Source organism: Leptopilina boulardi, unplaced genomic scaffold (genome assembly GCF_019393585.1).
Source record: "Leptopilina boulardi isolate dan_hultmark-lab unplaced genomic scaffold, ZJU_Lbou_2.1 LbouV2_31, whole genome shotgun sequence".
Taxonomy (NCBI): Eukaryota; Metazoa; Arthropoda; class Insecta; order Hymenoptera; family Figitidae; genus Leptopilina; species Leptopilina boulardi.
Genome location: NW_026137874.1, coordinates 2340992 through 2358847, shown reverse-complemented (window position 1 = coordinate 2358847; position 17856 = coordinate 2340992). Strand labels below are relative to the sequence as shown.

At 27.2% G+C, this 17856-nt stretch overlaps 2 protein-coding genes across 3 annotated transcripts; both read right to left on the bottom strand.

Moving 5' to 3' along the window:
* Window positions 1-285: 285 nt before the first annotated feature.
* Window positions 286-13112, bottom strand: LOC127283245 (brain tumor protein-like). Of its 2 annotated transcripts, XR_007843324.1 has the most exons (11): window positions 12207-13112; window positions 10981-11519; window positions 10247-10578; window positions 9982-10186; window positions 9438-9915; window positions 9150-9323; window positions 8784-9031; window positions 8366-8723; window positions 8015-8247; window positions 7779-7954; window positions 286-2956 (listed from the first exon to the last, which is right to left on the bottom strand). XR_007843324.1 is itself a non-coding variant. In XM_051307978.1 (10 exons), exons 1-10 carry the CDS (start codon window positions 12343-12345, stop codon window positions 7850-7852), a joined length of 2811 nt encoding a protein of 936 aa, XP_051163935.1. In that variant the 5' UTR covers window positions 12346-13112; the 3' UTR covers window positions 4957-7849. The 2 variants fall into 2 exon arrangements, 1 of the variants encoding a protein (XP_051163935.1); XM_051307978.1 differs by lacking the exon at window positions 286-2956 and having other exon boundaries at window positions 4957-7954.
* Window positions 13113-13624: 512 nt separating this feature from the next.
* On the bottom strand, window positions 13625-17496 carry LOC127283246 (heat shock 70 kDa protein cognate 5-like). The gene is made up of 11 exons (XM_051307979.1): window positions 17305-17496; window positions 16977-17038; window positions 16664-16809; window positions 16432-16555; window positions 16047-16355; window positions 15800-15962; window positions 15279-15735; window positions 14750-15046; window positions 14364-14551; window positions 14141-14281; window positions 13625-13953 (listed from the first exon to the last, which is right to left on the bottom strand). Exons 1-11 carry the CDS (start codon window positions 17395-17397, stop codon window positions 13867-13869), a joined length of 2067 nt encoding a protein of 688 aa, XP_051163936.1. The 5' UTR covers window positions 17398-17496; the 3' UTR covers window positions 13625-13866.
* Between the last annotated feature and the right edge of the window lie 360 nt (window positions 17497-17856).

Here is a 17856-nt window from a genome sequence, read left to right as displayed (position 1 = left end):
CCCGCTGGAATAATCGATAGTTGCAAAAATCGATATTTTGGCGCTGTTTTGAATTTGAATTCAAAATCACTATTTTAAATATGTAAATTCTCTAAAATTTTCTTTCTCTTGTCACTCGAGATATTGATAATTTGATTATGAAATGAAATTTTACCCTCAAGAAGAAATTTGACACCAAACAATATAATCAATAAAAAGAACCATAATTCCGGAAAGGAATTATTTTTTTTTTTTTTTTTTTGTCTTAATATACAGAAGGGGAAAAAATAAAAATATTTTTTCAAATAATTTTATTTGCTTACTTTATTGAAAAAGAACAAAGAACAACATTACAAATTAAACAACTGGCAGAAAATAAAAAATATAACAGTTTCCAAAATCACATGAAATTCTTAAACATTACAATTTTGGTAAATTGTGTTAATGAGCTTTGTGAGCATTGCAATGTCTTATTAATTACATTGCAATCTACGCGCACGTAAGAATGTAATGTTCTACGTGTTTCAGGCAACTGCAAAGTGATATTTCATGAGAATACCTTAATATAGGATGTTTTTTATTTATTTTTTTTTTATATAATGTAAATTGGCAGATAAAGACAAATTTATTGTAACTGATATGCTGATATACAATTTACAAGTTAATAGCGAACTTTTTTTTTTTATTATTATTCCAAGGCTCTTTTTTTCTCCTTCATCCTATATCATAAAGTATTTTCAATCTTTATATATATTTGACAAATATATATATACATATATATGTATATAGTAATATATTTATATATATATATAACTAGCAAATATTTCAAGTCATTAATATGTAAAATGGTACGTTGATTAAAATAATATCCTTTTTAAAAGTGTATGTATGTGTATACAAATATTTATATAGTAGGTATGTATATAATAAATTTCATTTTTTTTTTTCATATAAAAAATGGAACTAAAATTTTATGAATATATATATATATATAAAGCGGAATAAACTCTTAGCTTTTTAAAACAAACAAACAAAAAAAAATGAGACCTTAGTTGCTTAGGTACTTTGCGGACTAGCTTTGACAAGCTTTGGGAGAAATACAATAATTATTATTAAAAAAAAAAAAAGGGCGAGGGGCCAAAGGTGAAAAAAAGTAGAAAGAAAAAATATCGAAAAAAAATACAATACTATGAGGAAAAGAATACAATAATATAATATATATGTGATGAAAAAAATTACGTGATGAAAAAAAAAATTTACAATATATAAAGAAAAAAATAGAATTATTAAATAAAATAATACAAGAAAGTAAGAAAACAACTATATATATATAAAAAAAAAACTAAAACACTTTTTTAACGCAAAAAAAATTGTTGAAGAAAAAAATAGTTTCTTCAAATAAAATTCGAGGAAAAAAAAACACTAATTCAAATACTCGTAATTAAACAGACGTCCTCAATAACTAACTTTGTCATAAACAGTTTAAATTTTTTTTTTTTCCATTTGAGTACGCTCCTTGGCAACACATATCATATAAAAAAATATATATTATATCCGCTTTCCAATATTACAATTACAATCTATCTTTCTTTGGTTGTACTATTTTTTGTTATGTGTCAATATGCAAAAACATTTCAAAGCTTGAATTTCTCAGGAAAAATAAAAATTAAAAATTCGAGCCTTAACATTGTTTTTGAATATAAAAAAGATAAATAAGATTTTTCATATATAGTTGACAACGAAGATTTTTCAAATATACATATATATATATAATGTATGGAAAACATGGCTTTCAAAAATCGAAAACTATGTAATTTTTACAATAAAATGTAGAAATCAGCATATTTTTTTTAAATATATATATATGTATATATAGTTCACAAAGCGTGTCAATAAAGCTCACGATTTGACTTAAAGTCATTTATTGCTGAGTTTCGGCGTCGCATTCACAGCGCATCTTATTTTTTATTTTTTTTTTTTAAATAATAATTGAAAAAAAAACTCGAGATGGAAAAAAAGGTTTTCTTCTCGAGTTTTTTCTTTTACATTTTTTTTTTCGTTGTTATTCAATAAAATTGATGCGTGGCATTTACAAATAATTTTTTTTTTTTTTTCAATACAGATTTTTCCAATCGTCGTTTCTCAGTCTAAATGAGATTTTTGTCAAACACACGGAGTGAAGGACAATGTAATACTTGGTGGAGACTACGCATATCACAGAATTTGAAAAATTATGCCTTTTCTAAAAACCTGGTATATAAAACATGCCGATGGAATGCAACTTCTTTTTCGTTTTTTTTTTCATTTTTTTTTTTTTGTTTTGTTGTTAACGTTATGGTAGTCGATTTGATATGTAAATAAAGTACTTTGGAAAGGAATGAATTGTCAAGAGATAAGGATATTCTGCTAAACAGAATCGATGTTGGCTGGTTTTCTTTTTCGAACCAGCATTTCTAATGTTACATTAAGAAAAATTAACGAAATGAAAATATAAAAAAAAAAGATTATATAAAAAAAAAATATTAACATTGAGGAATGGAACCAAGCATCTCGTTATTTGCCTCATTTGGCGTACTAACTAACGATTATTTTAAATATTTTGTACTTGAACTGACTAATTAAAGACTTAATTAAATTTTCCCTATATACTAAACTTAGAAATTTCCCGCAACAATAAAAAAAAAACGAGAAAAACAAGGGATATAATTATACTAAATATTATGAGTTACGCGAGTATGATATTAAATTGTTTGGCACTAAAAATTGCTTGTAAAAGTACAAAGAATTTTTATATTTGTTTTATAAGAAAAAAGAAAATAGATTTTTCAAATTTTTTTTTTCTGTTTCAAAAACTAGAGTAAAAAAAAAGTCTGTGATGCTTTAAAAAAAAAAAACTAAATTCTTTTTTTCCAAATTTTTTTTTCATTTTGGTTTGAAATACTGGAGAAGATTTCATCAAATGGCAGTTAAACTCCTCCTGAAAAATTGTAATATTTTGCGTCTAGAATATAAAAATGGTTAAATTAAAAAAAACTAAATTAAAAAAGAAACTAATAAAAAAAACGTAAATAAAATACAAACAAGTAACGTACTATTTTCTAAGTTACAATAAAATAAATAAAATAAAATTTTAGACTACAGTTGTGTACCTCTATAAAAAAAATGTATATATATATATATTCGTCAGACACAAGTCACGTCACAAGAAATTCATAATGCACACGTTTTTAAAATAAAAAATATTACTCGATAACTATCTCTTAAATAATGTCTCAATATTGTTACAATTAAATTTTTGGGATACGCTACTCACAAAAAACGTAAACAACACTTACAATGAATCAATAAAAAATTTCTCTCGTTTTTTTTTTTTCACAAAAATCACTCGTGGAAGAATTTTTTTTTCCGATATTCAAAATTAAAATATAATCAGAACTGAACAGAAAGTATTTTCAAAAATTTTAATACAATTAATTAATAAACTAATTTTATTCTATAATAATTAGTATACAAACATTTTTTTTCGCAAATAAAAATTTTAATTTGAAAATGTTCGTTGTTTTAAAAGAGTATAAATCTAAATACTAGTTAGTAATAATTAAAAATTGGTAAAAATCAGAAAAATAAGTTTTTTGTGAAATAAAATTTTTTTCGTCCAAATTAAGATAATTTTTTTTTTAGGTAATCTCTATATAGCTTTGATATTACGCTTTTATAAAAAATACTCTAAAATTTTAGTATTTCAGAACACATATGGTATAAACTTAAAATTAAAATATAAACAAATTTTTTTCAGAAAGAAAATAATTGAAAAAAAAAAATTTTAATTATATATCAAGTTTTAGAATGCAAATTTTTTAACAAACAAAATATTAAACTTAATTAAATAATATTAAATTTTAATAAAGCTTTGAATTTACTTTGAAAAATTGTAATACAATATTTAACAAATTTAATAAATAAAAATCTAATTTTTTTTTTTTAAAGAGAAATAATAAATAAGAATGCAATTTAAAAAAAAAAATTACAACAAATTTTGATCTCATGTCTATTATATGTTGACTTATTATTAACTATTCTAGAAATAAAATAAAGATTAGTAATAAAATTATTATTCCTTTTTTTTTTAATGCAAAAGAAACTCGAATACTTTCAAAAATTAAATGTTCAGTTCTGATTTCAACGAAGTGTTTAAAAAAAAAAAAACAAATAATTCACAAACACGTACTTTCATGGCTCTAGGAAGACTATGATTAATTGTAGGCAATGTTTAAATTACATCGTATAAATCCTACATTAATCTTGTGTTTAAAACTTTAAAATAAGAAAATTCGAGATTGTAAAAGAACAATAATTATTATCCTATAACATCTCGAAAAAGTCTATCAATTCAAAAGTCAAAAGGAAGAATTTCTGTTTCTTCTACAGTAACTTTTCGGTTATTTTCCCCCCTTTATTTTCTTTTTTTCTTTTTTTTTTTTTATTTTTGTTTATCAGAGATTAATATATATATTTATATAGATACGCTCAAAATTTGATTTTTAGTCATCACTTCAAAAAACGATTTCTTATAACACACATCACACGAGAAAAAACGAAACGCGCCGATAACAACCTTATTCGTACTATATAATATAACGTATTTCGTAAAATACACTTTTTTTCATATATAATATATTTATATATATATATATAATATGTATAAGTAAAACAGTATAAGCAGCGCATGTATATTACGCACGAAGCGATTACTTAGTTTGTCTGATAGTTGTATACACATAAAATTAAGGACCGATTAAATGTACGCGTACGCATATGTGTTGTGTATGTATGTAATTTTTTTTTTTTGTTTTTTTTTTAAATATGTAGTGTATATACACGTAAGAATGAGACCTTTGTGATTGTAAAAATCATCAAAAAATCTATCACAATTACCATATATATATGTAACAAGTGACGCATTTTTTTATCTCTCTCTCTCTCTCTCTCTCTACCGTTCTTTTCTTTGACATAGTTTTTTTTTTCGTTCTAAATATTATTGAAATTTAAATATCAAGGCAAAAAAGAGGTGAATTTCAACAGTGGCCTAAAATTAGCCAAGTAATTCTCCACAGATAAAAATATGTAAATAGAGTATATCTATACTAAAATATTCAAGTATGTCTAGGATGAGCATAACGTAATTATGAGAGGTAAAAGACCCTCATTTTTTTTTTTTTTTTTTTTTTTATCTCCTCATCTCCTTTTTATTTTATCTTCTGCACGTGATACACTATGAGTTGTTCATAAATTGGCTGGAAAAGTTTCTCTTCGTTTAATTATTATTTTTCAATAAATTTTTTTTTAAATTTTAATAATGTTTTCAATAATTTTTAATAATTATTAACTATTTTTTTCCTTTTTTTTTTTAACTCCAATTCGTTGGTTCTTTCTTTTATTATTAATAATTATTGTTGTTTTTTTTGATAATAATTATTATTTCTTTTTTCTAGTCAATTTTTCAATAATTATTATTATGGGAAAAAAATTTGTCAATATTATTGAATTTTTAAAATAATTATTTTTTTCGTTAATAATTATTTCAATTTTCAACAATAATTATTGTTTTTCTTCGTTAATAATTATTCCTTGTAATAATTTTTTTTTTTTAAATACTGTTTCCACTTGTGTGCCATTCGAAGACGATGCGTGTTCAGGTCGTTGTGCATCTGACAAAACACACTTTTTTTTTTTTGCAAGAGGCAACACCTGTATTGGATTAGATAGTTCTAATTATCTTTAACTAGTAACAACATCAGAGACTCTCGAAGAATACAACTTATGATGACGATTCTATTATCACAGGCATTATTCATAAAACTCTGCTAAACCACATCTATTAAAATTTTTTTCGTACACGTTATTTTTTTTTTTATTTTTTTTTTAAATGTTTTTTTTTTTAATCAGATTACTGTTTTTTTTATTGTTTAAAAAAAAAAAAATTTTTCTTACTTCAAACGTAAAATCAAGACCACTAGTGATATTTAGACGATTATTGGTTAACTTAGGAGTATAGATAGGCATCGCGAGATTTGCTAATTTGTCATGTACCGAGGCACATGGCCTAATATCTCGCATCCCTTTTTTTTTCCCTATGATTATTAATCGATAGTTATTTTATTTACTTGTTTTTTTTTCAATTATTACCTCGCCTAATTAAAAGCATTGCAATCAACACTAATATTCGTCGATTTGTAAAGATGTTTCAATTAAAATCCGACTCGGTATGCGATTAAAGCCCGATTAAGCTATTAAAATTTTTTTTCTTTTTAATATATGTATATGTATTGTATAATATACATATACATATAGTACACGCGTAACGTGCTAAATATATTATATAGCATTTGGTATGGCAAGAGTATGTCGGTCAGAATATTTTTTTTTGTCCGATACTATTAAATTGAGATATGAAGATACTCGTATACCGAACTACCAAATGACGAGCATACGTGTCGCTTGCATATTGCGTCTATTTTTTTTTCTTTTTTTTTTTTTTTGTTTTTTCAGTTTGAAATAATTTTATAACTACTGATGTAAACGACCCTACAAAATATGCGTATCTTCTATATTTTTGTCTCATACGGATCTTTAGTTTTAATTTATTATTTGTTTTTACGAAATATGTCAGTATTTACATAAATAGAAGTTGTTTAGCAAACATTATTTTTACATAGACAAAGTACACTCCGTATGATTCCATTAATATGTGTATGTATATATAATATATGTGTATATAATATATTTTTTTTCTTTTGAAAATGTTTTTTTTTTTTTTTTTTTTTTTAATATATAGTAACATAGTGGACCTCCTCATTGTAGAAATGTGAGAGAGAGCACCTGTTGTAATTTCATAACAAATACATTTACAAGGTAATCGGGAAATAGCGCTATGAATAAATAATTCATATGCGTATGTATTTTTTTTTCACGGTGGACCATAATAAAGCATCCTGAGTAAATATTGTGACCTTTTCGCGTCTCTTTACGACAATAGGATTCAATGGTTGTTGTAATTGGTTAAGGTTTGATTTTCAAGATCCCTTTTTTTTTGTTTTTAAGAGAAAAGGAGTGAAGAGATGCTTCAAATTGCTTTTGTTCCTTTTTTTTTTTTGGAATGTGATAAAGCGATAAAGATATTTCAGAAAAATGACGTTTAAGAATAAATACATCAGAATAAAATTGTTTTTTTTAGAATAAAAGCTCTTTTAATAATGGGATTTAAGAAAGAGGCTTTCTTTAAGAATAAAGACTTTTTTTAGGAATAAAATACGTTTTTTTTTTTTTTTGTAAAAATTCGACTTGTAATATTTAGAATTCTTCTAAATGGTGAGGATAAAATATGCGAAAAAAAATCTAAAATACTGATCGAATTTTAAAATTCGTACTTGCAGCAAGTTAATATTAGAAAGATTCTTAAAGTAGAATCGTTTTAAACGTTTCCTAAGAATGTGTATATATATATATATTTTTTTGTTTTGAATCTACCAAAATGGTAACCTTTGGTTTGAAGTTTTTTTTTTTCTTTAAATAAATTTAGTATGGCAGTATGTCCGATAGGAGCTGCACGAGTTGCTATTAAAAAATAGCATTTGGTCGGATGTTCAAATTTGCCCTTTTTTCTTTGCTAGACAAAGTTTTATACTTTCAATAAAATAAGGTTGCCTAACCGTTGAAGATAATGTCGCGCTTTTTTTAAAATAATATATTGATAGGCCCAAAAATCGAATGACCTAAGGCCAAATGACATACCCTTTTACCTTTCGTTGATGGTAAACCAATTCCGGGAGGATTTTCACATTTGGGAAGATAGAGTCCGTCTGGTTGCACCTCATACAATGTAAAGTGTGTTGAGGACCAGGACATGATGATTGTTCTTTGCTAATGTCACGATGTAGCCCTCGGAGGTGATTTTTAATCCACAACAACGTGACACCTATGAAAATACATTTTTTTTTATTATGCACTAATTTTAAATTTAAAAAAAATTACTTACTTTAACGTAAGGGCATTCAAATTCAGAAATTAAGGAACCATCTCTAGAGAAAACAGCAACATGAAAACGATTGCCGTGCGAATCTCCAATCAGAACATCACCTGCGTCGCTGATATCTATTCCATTCGGGAAGTTTGTTATATTTTCACAGCCAATGCGTCGTAAAAATTGTCCATCTTCATTGAATACAACTACACAATGGCCTTTAAAGTCGCAAACAAAATATTCTTTCCCTGAAAATAGAAAAAAAATTAATTTACAATTCTCATTCAATTTATAAAAAAAAGTAAAAAAAAAAATGATAAATTTAAAAATTTTCAAAAAAGAAATTAATATTAAAAATTTGAATACCGCTGATGGCAATATCACTTGGTTCTCTCATATAGTCACTGCAGTCGAACCATCTTAAAAGACCTCCAGCATCACTAATAACAAAAACAGTTGGCGAGACACTATCGACCGCCACAATATGTCCTTGACCAGTAACTGCCAATCCAGCAACAATATCGATGTATCGAATAGCAATTTTTTTAATGAAATGTCCATTTTTTGTAAATATTTGCATTCTAGAACGTTCATTTCCCCTATCACAAACAACGAATTTTCCACTGTTTCTCATTACCGCCACTTTTCTCGGATACCACAATTGTCCTTCTTCTTTACCCGGTATTCCAAATTGAAATTTGAAGGCTCCTGACTTTTCAAATACCTAAAAATAGAGAAAATTAATTTTAAGTTTGAAAAAAATGAGAAAACAAAATAATTTTACCTGAATTCTATGGTTATTTGTATCGGCAACAATTATATCCTCATCTGTTCCCAGGCAAAAGCCATGGGGAGAATTAAATTGACCTTTACTGGGTCCGAGCTGACCAAATTTACAACGTATTTGCATTGGCGTGGGTTTTCCGTTCGATGAACGAATGTGTGCAAAATTTCCATTTCCTGAACCGGAAACACTTCCCACTGAACTTCCTAACATTACAGGTATATTGTGCACTGAATCTCCAAGATCATCTTTAAAATGAGAAAAAAAAACCCATTAGAATTAAAAGAATAATTTAATAATTATAAAATTTTAGAATTAGAGTAAAATGTACTTTTCAATACAAGTAAAAGAGAAAAATTTCCATACCTCCTGGAGTTGGTGGCATTATTGGTGAGGTAGAAGTTGACAATGGTTGATATCCACCATTTAACATTCCATTAACTCCAAGTGTTCCTAAATTCTGTGCATCAACCATTCCCGGTGACTGTCCACGTCCTATTATAAAATGACTGCCGCCATTTAACGTCGCATTACTCACATCTGTTAAAAAATTCAAAATATGTGTCAATCTTAAATTTAAATTGTAAAAATAATTTTTATCTTTTAAATTAATTACAGATTTATAATTAAATTTAATATAGAGGAAAAATTTACCATGATTTCCAAGATTATTTCCTAATTTGGCGAGAGCTTGAAGATTATTAATGGCATGATCGCCAGTGAAGAGGTCAGCAATATTAAAGGACGGAGTGGGGCTTGGATTAGAATTTGAGCCAACGACACCAGTGTCGCCTACAATGTCAACTTTCTCAGCGAGACTTGCCAATTGTTGAAGATTATATTCTTGAATACTGGTGAAACCATGAATTGGACCTGGAGAAATTGTAACGGGAGGTTGTGGAGGAGGAACATTTTGTGGACTAGATGGTGGAGGTACTGTAAAGGAAGGTTCACCTTCAAAGGAAGATTGCATTGAAGTTGGTAATGAGATCGGTGAAGTCGTGCTAATCGAGCTTGGACAACCAATTGATGAATGAGCCATTTGTGGTATCATCGATCCTGGAACATTCGCTGCGTTTTCCAAGGCAGCATTCGATACTGTACTCTCCGTACGAAACGAGCCGAATGCTTCCTGCAAATTTTTTTGTTTAAAATTTATTATATTAAGTTTCATAATATTAAATTTTTAATTACATACTTTAACAGTCTTTTCAAAATGATCAAAATCCGTTTGAAATTCGATGGAGAACGAAACGTTGGGCTTTGGTGTGTTTCTTATTAAACTTATTAATTGATTATTTGCAAGCCGTCGGAGAGATAAAATCTCCACAGCATCTCCATGTTCAAGAAGTCTTGACGTAAAACAATAGGCGGCGTCTATTTTTTCCAAGGTTTTATCCACACTAAAATGAAAATATTAACATTAATAAATGTTCAATATTAACATTAATTTTATAATATACCTGTTAAAAGAGTCCATTATTTCAAGTTCCCTATCGGAGTGTAACAATTCAAGTTCTGATAATGAGAGATCGCGTAATTTTTCCAAAACTGCTTTATAACTTTGAAAGCTTTCATTTATCAAGTCCTTGGCTTGATCACGTTGAGCTTGTAGTTCGCTGAGTGAATTTTCCAGCTGATTCGTTGTTTGTCCACAATCCGCCATTTTAGCTTTAGTTTCGTTTAATAAATTTAACAAATCCTCTTTTAATCGTGGTTCTGCGTCAATTAAACGTTCATATTGATGATCTGGTGTTTTGTGCTCCAGTAACAAACATTCATTGCATATCGGCTCCTGTGTAAAAAAAAAAATGATTAATAATTATTATTCTATAATTTTAATAATTTTTTAATTTACAAAATGAAAATTATTCTATAAATTAAAAGTATGACCTTAATATACAATTGTCATTTTTATATGTACTTTATCTGTTTTTCTATAAAAGAAAAAAGAAAAATTACAAAACGACAAGTGATAAGATTTTCATATCGCAAAGTTTACTGATTGCAGATAAAATAAAATAGTTAAATAATGAAAAAAAAATTCAAATTTAACATAAAATTTTGTTAATTAATAATTATGGCGTGCATTGGAATATTTATAAGATACGCCTTGAATTCAATGAATCCATCTCGGAAAATTAATTTTTTTTATTTAAAATATAATTGTTAATTCGAATTATGAAATTTCAATTACCTGGCACGTATTGCAAAAGAATTTCATATTTTCAGTGGGATGATTTTCACAGAAAATAGGCTTGTGAATTGGAATCAAATCATTTGATTTTTTCAAATCTTCGAATGAAACAACTTTATGACTTTCAAAGCATCGCATAAATTGATGTGCGGTATTGCAATTTGGACACAAGAAATTTGCGCAATCTGAGCAACGTGCTACTGCATTTTCCATGGCTTTACATGATGTGCAAAGCACTGACATATTTTCAATAGCTGACATATCGAGAATATTTGTGAGAACATAGTCACTGGGCAATGATGCTGCGCCTTTTGATCCAACTGCTGTTTCTTGTTGACAAAGTGGACATTTCAAAATTGATCCAACTTTCGAGTCACCGGCCTCGTCAATTAAAATTTTGTCAAGACAAGCTTCGCAAAAAACGTGAAGACATGTGAGCACACGGGGTAAGCAAACTTTGTTGGAACACAATGGACATTTTTCCTCTTCAAGCTGTCCAGACTCGCTCGACATTTCTTCCAATGCTCCCGAAGGTTTGCCTATAAAAAACAATTTTCAAAAATCCAAATCAAAAAACAAATTCGTCATGTAAAAATACAATTGTCTCTAAAATAAAAAAGAAATCTGCTTCATGTTTTTATCTCTAATTTTCTTTATTATATTTTAAAAAATATATTAATAAAAAAAAATGTTATTCTTAAACATGTATTTTTCGAAATTAATTTTTTTCACACACTCGGGAAATGAAATCCAATCCCACATTATTAAAAAACATATTTTAATTATAATTAAAAAAAATAGATTTAAAAGGGGGCGAGTCATTTTTAAATGAAAAAAAAAAGAAAGTAGAAAAAATTCCATTGACTTTTGCTTGTTTCTTTTTTTTCAGAACTGGACTCTGTAAAGTACCTATACAAAATAAAACTTTTCTAAATCGGAATAAGCCCCCAGGGTTTTTAATCAATTAATCAATACCCAGCACACATTTCAAACATTTATGTTTTTTCAGGCATAAATTTATTCCCAGAACAATGAAATATGATTTTAATCTTTATTAAAACAAAATTCTACAAAAGAATCAATAATTTTGCAAACAAAAAGTAAAAAGTATATGCAAATTTAACATAAATATGTATAATTAAGATTTAATTATCAGAATCGTTTTCATTCAGAACACAAATTTTTTAAATTAAAATAGAAAATAAATGTAAAAAGAAATAACTTACCACTAGAGAAACTGGCGACGGAACTGATGCCTCTTTCGGTGAAAATATCTCCGCCATCAACATTATCGGAACCCTGACTGAATCCTTGAGGGGAAACTGACGACGTACCCGAAGGAACAGCAACAGTGGAAGATGCCATAATGCAATAAAAAGTCTTCTTAACTCTTTTCCAATTATTTCCCTTAACGTAATTCCTATTCCTAAATATATGTATAATAACTATACATGTGTAGAACTATTAAACTATTTCACTGAGGGCCAATATTAAAAAAAAATTGTTCTGGTTTTATTCACTTCATCGAGATACTAGAAAAAAAGTTTTTTTTTTATCCCAAAAGGGCGGTTGCATGTTGCAATTACATCAACGTGAAAAAAAAGACAAAACACTTCACTGTCGCTCAAATATAAGAGATAAAAAAAGAGGACAAACTAAAACGAGACGTCGAGACCGCGATAATGGTTCGATGATTCCGGCGCTTCGGGCAACACGATCGATTTCCCAAAGACATAAAATTACTGTTATGAAAAAGAATATATAATTTCGTTACTGTCACACATCAAATTCACATTTTTTTCCCAACTTTCACATTATTGTATTGTCGCGATTAACTTTTCTTGAATTCACTTTTCTGTTAGCATTTACGTAGGACATTCGAATCTGCCATTTTGGATATTGGATTCGGAAATTAAAAAAAGATGTAAGACCGTAATCAACTGTTTTCGTCCCTCAGATGTTTTTTTCAAATCTTTAATTGAAACTTTGATTGTAAAAACGCATTTTTAATCTTCGTTTATTATTGACACTAATATTATGTTCCGCAAGTCACATTTTTATGCTTTAAGTACATTTTTAAATTATTATTTTTTCAAATTTAATTTTGCAAAAAATTTTAGCAGGAAAGCATGAAACATAAAAATATAGAAGGGAAAGTCTGTATCCTCTCTATGTTCATGCGTAACAGCAAGGTTGGGTTAGTAAAAAAACTTTTAAGGTGTGTTCACACGTTGCAATTTCATTTTTTTTATTAATACTTTTTAAAAGATGAAATATTCAAATTAACACCACAATTAAGGTTAATTAATAAAAAAACAAGTTATTAATGTATTTTTTGTGTTTATTAAATAACAACGAAAACATTTAAAGTGCGATAGACATATTTCAAATGAAAATTTAATGTAGGATTTAAAAAATCCTGTTAATCTTAAATATTAATTTATACATAACGAATGGTAAATGTTTTATTTTTATCATACATTCATCAACATTTATTCTATCAGTTCGAAATTCATTTCATTCACTACTTAAAATTTTTTATATTATAATCTAAAAATATAAAGAAATAAAAATTTACAGAAGTTATTAATCACTGGAATTTCCGTTTTTTTTTTTGTTTTTTGGAAAAACAAACTTATGAAACAATATTTTATAAATCTCTATTTTTCATGGTAAAATAGGTATTTAAAAATCACATCATTCAATTTAAATATGTACATTACATAATTTACATAATCATTTTGTAAGTTTTCAAATTCAGAATTTTGAAAAAACAAGATACGAAATTCGTAAAATGTTAAAAAAAATAGGATAATGTTTTTCTTTTGAGTTCAAAAAAAAAAAATAAAAACAAAATGCGTATTTTTAACGAATTAAGGGCTTACTTTAATTCTTTTCTTCCTTCTTTTTCTCGTCTTGATTTTCCGTCTCCTGTTGAGTACTCTGATTGGAACTTTCTCGTTCAGAAGCCATCTGAAAATTCATTTAGTTTAATAAATTATTGAAATTTAATAATATTTAACATTTTTTAATATTTTTAAAGACTCAGTAATAATTGTCCACATATGTTAAAAGAATAACATTGAGAGACGAAAAATAATAACATCATGGTAGAAAAATTAACTATAAATAATTATCAAATTTAATATAATAGATATACCTTTTTATATGCCATTTCAAATAATTTAAGACTGGCCTGTTGAAGTTCATTTGTTTGTTTTCTGAGTTCCTCAGGATCGATTTCATCTTTCTTCAATAGACTTTCTCTCATTTTTTCAATTTTCTCCTTCAAATTGTTACACTGAAATAAAAGAAAAAAATATTAATTTCTGTATTCTGAATTATAATTAAATGGAAATAAATTTAAAAATAAATTTTTTTACATCTTCTTCTGGCAATTGTGCTTTAAATTCTTCAATTTTAGCTTCGGTATCGTGAATAATTCCTTCAGCTTGATTCACAACCTCAACTCTCTCCTTCTTTACTTTATCCTCCTTTGAGTATTGCTCAGCTTTTTTAATCATATTTTCAATTTCGTCTTTACTCAAACCACCACTCGACTGAATGACAACTGAAAAAAAAAATTAAATTTCAATTAATTGCTTCAAGACACTTATATTCTAATTTCCATATTATACAAATAACTCAGTAATGATTGTCCACATATATGTTACATTTCATAGGTAACCGTTGAGAGACGAAAAATATAAACATCATAGTAGAAAAAAATATTAATATTTAAATAATTATTATTTAAATTCAAACTTACTCTGTTGTTCTTTGCCAGTTCCTTTATCTCTAGCCGAGACATGAACAATTCCATTGGCATCAATGTCAAATGTTACTTCAACTTGTGGAACACCTCGTGGTGCTGGTGGAATTCCAACAAGTGAAAATTGTCCCAATAATTTATTGTCAGACGCCATTTCACGTTCACCTTGATGAACTTTAATTTCCACTTGAGTTTGTCCATCGGCTGCCGTCGAAAATACTTGACTCTTTTTCGTTGGAATTGTTGTATTTCGTGAAATTAATCTTGTAAAAACTCCACCAAGTGTCTCGATACCTGCATTAAAAAAAAAAATAATAAAAAACATTAATTAATTTAATAAAATTACAAAATAATAAATTCCATTTCGCAATTATATTCAGAAAATACTTTTTTTCTTCACTAGTATCAGAGAGAAGATTAGTTCTAAACATCATAAATTTTTCTGTAAAAGTAATTTAACGCTTAAAATTTTTGTTCTATAAAGAAATATAATTTTCTTTATATTTTTATAAAATATAATAATTACCAAGTGAAAGGGGAGTAACGTCGAGGAGTAAAACATCAGTAACATCACCAGCGAGAACACCACCTTGAATAGCAGCACCAATTGCAACCGCTTCATCTGGATTAACTGCTCGTGATGGTTGTCTTCCAAATAATTCCTGAACTGTTTGTTGTACTTTTGGAACTCTCGTCATTCCTCCCACTAATAATACTTCGCCAATATCAGATTTTGCAACTTCCGCATCGCTAAGAGCCTTTTGACAAGGTTGAATTGTCCTCTTAATAAGATCACCGACAAGATTCTCAAATTTACTTCTCGATAATTTAAGATTCAAATGTTTTGGACCACTGGAATCCATTGTTAAATATGGAAGATTAATATCGGTTTGCAATGAACTAGAAAGTTCAATTTTTGCCTTCTCAGCCGCTTCTTTTAAACGTTGCATTGCCATCGCATCTTTTGATATATCAAGACCTTGCTGTAAAAAAAAAACATGAATATAAAAATCAAAATTCAAAATTAATTTTCTTTTAAATACTTACATCACGTTTAAATTCAGTGACTAGAAAATTCACCAAAGCATTGTCAAAATCCTCACCGCCCAAAAATGTATCGCCATTAGTTGATTTAACTTCAAAAACACCTTTTTGTATTTCCAAAATAGAAATATCAAATGTACCACCGCCTAAATCGTACACTGCAATTCTAAAAACAATATAGAAAATAAAAAAATGTCCAAATCAAATTAATTTCAATTATTATAGAAATTGTGAAAAAAAATCACCTTACATTTTATCTTCAGTCTTATCCAAGCCATAGGCAAGAGCCGCTGCTGTTGGTTCATTTATTACACGAAGAACATTGAGACCAGCAATTTGTCCAGCATCCTTAGTTGCTTGTCTTTGTGAATCATTGAAATAAGCAGGAACAGTTACAACAGCATTTTTTGCCGGTGTATTTAAATAGGCCTCAGCTGTTTCTTTCATTTTTATCAATACAAATGCTCCAATTTGACTCGGTGAATACATTTTTCCATCTGTTCCTTGCACCCATGCATCGCCATTCGATGCTTTTACAATTTTATATGATACCGTTTTCCTGTATAAATGACAAGTTATTTATTTACTAAAATTGACGAATTTTTTTGAATAAAATTAGAAATTTCAATACATACATTTCTTTTTTTACTTCTGTATCATCGAATTTTCTACCAATAAGTCGCTTGGTTGCATAAAATGTATTCGATGAATTTGTTACAGCTTGACGTTTCGCTGGCATTCCAACTAAACGCTCTCCATCTGAAAATTAGAAAAAAAACATCTTACTGAAAAAATTGATTAAGTGGCAAATTTAAACAAAAATATTTAATTTTAAAAAAATTGAACTATTTTTAAATGTATACAAACCTTTTGTAAAAGCAACATAGGAAGGAGTTGTTCTTGAACCTTCTGCATTTTCAATAACTTTCGCTTGTTTACCCTCCATCACAGCAACACAAGAAAAAGTTGTTCCTAAATCTATTCCGATGACTGCTCCCTTCACGCCATCCGTCCTTTATTTAAATTATTTTACATAAATAAATAAATACTCATGAATAAAATATTCACACTAAAAAAATGACTATATAATAAAATCAACTAAAGTATAAAATTTATAAACGTAGTAAAAGCGTTAGTGACATAACCTCAAAAAAAAAAAATTTTTTTTTTAATTACTCACTTGTGTCGACATTGTAAATCAGAAATCTTTTCAGGTGAAATAGAAAGCACAGGACTTGTTCTCTGCAAACAAAAAGAAAAAATTTCGTTTTAAAACGTAATAGCTTGTTTCCTTGACCACGTGCCGGTTGCAATATACAATCTATACAATCAATGTTTTAACTCAAATATTTTTGGTTTTCTATTTCAATATTAAAATTCCTGTACATATTTACATTATAAAGTGAATAATTCACAATACAATAAATAAGAAGCATTTGTTTTTCAATAATTTTGAAATATAATAAAAGTCATAAAAAAAAAAAATGAAAACGGCGTGGGATACTTACATTTTTCAAAAGTGTACTAAATCGATTTCGCCTGGAAATATCCCGATTAATTCCGGAACATCCTCTGGATAATATTCGCGTTGCGGTCAACATTTTACCTAATTATTATTTATTTAATGGTAAAAATATAACTGCAAAATGACGCAATCCAAACAGAATGAACTACTCCATTGAAATGGTTCATTCATAAAAAAAAAGTTCATATAGATTGGAAAAATGGTAAAAAATAAAATCCTTTAGTATGCAGCGCCATCTCTATTAACAAGTCCAAGATTCAATGTAATTGGTGGATTATAATCATATTCCGACCAATGAAAATAGAGTAGGTTTAAACGTTTTGCCGCGAAATTACTAATTTATTATTTATTAATAATTATTGAATAAATTAGTTAACAAATTTAATTAATTAAAATTAATCTTTTCTATAATATTAAAAAAAATTTAACAAAAGAAAAGTTTAAGAATTCGATAGAAAAAATTTATTACTGAACTCTTAAATTAATCAAAAATAGTAAAAAAAAAGTATAAATAACTTTTTAAACTTAAAAAACA

Bases quoted from the DNA above. Each gene is read 5' to 3' on its own strand.
- LOC127283245 (XM_051307978.1), bottom strand. From the start codon at position 12,345: ATGGCATCTTCCACTGTTGCTGTTCCTTCGGGTACGTCGTCAGTTTCC. The intron at 9,916-9,981 runs GTATGTAATTAA...AAAAATTTGCAG, and splicing joins ATTTTGAAAAGACTGTTAAA to GAAGCATTCGGCTCGTTTCG. The intron at 9,324-9,437 runs GTAAATTTTTCC...ATTTTTTAACAG, and splicing joins AAATAATCTTGGAAATCATG to ATGTGAGTAATGCGACGTTA.
- LOC127283246 (XM_051307979.1), bottom strand. From the start codon at position 17,397: ATGTTGACCGCAACGCGAATATTATCCAGAGGATGTTCCGGAATTAAT. The intron at 17,039-17,304 runs GTAAGTATCCCA...TTTTGTTTGCAG, and splicing joins TTAGTACACTTTTGAAAAAT to AGAACAAGTCCTGTGCTTTC. The intron at 15,736-15,799 runs GTAAGTATTTAA...TTTTTTTTACAG, and splicing joins TCACTGAATTTAAACGTGAT to CAAGGTCTTGATATATCAAA.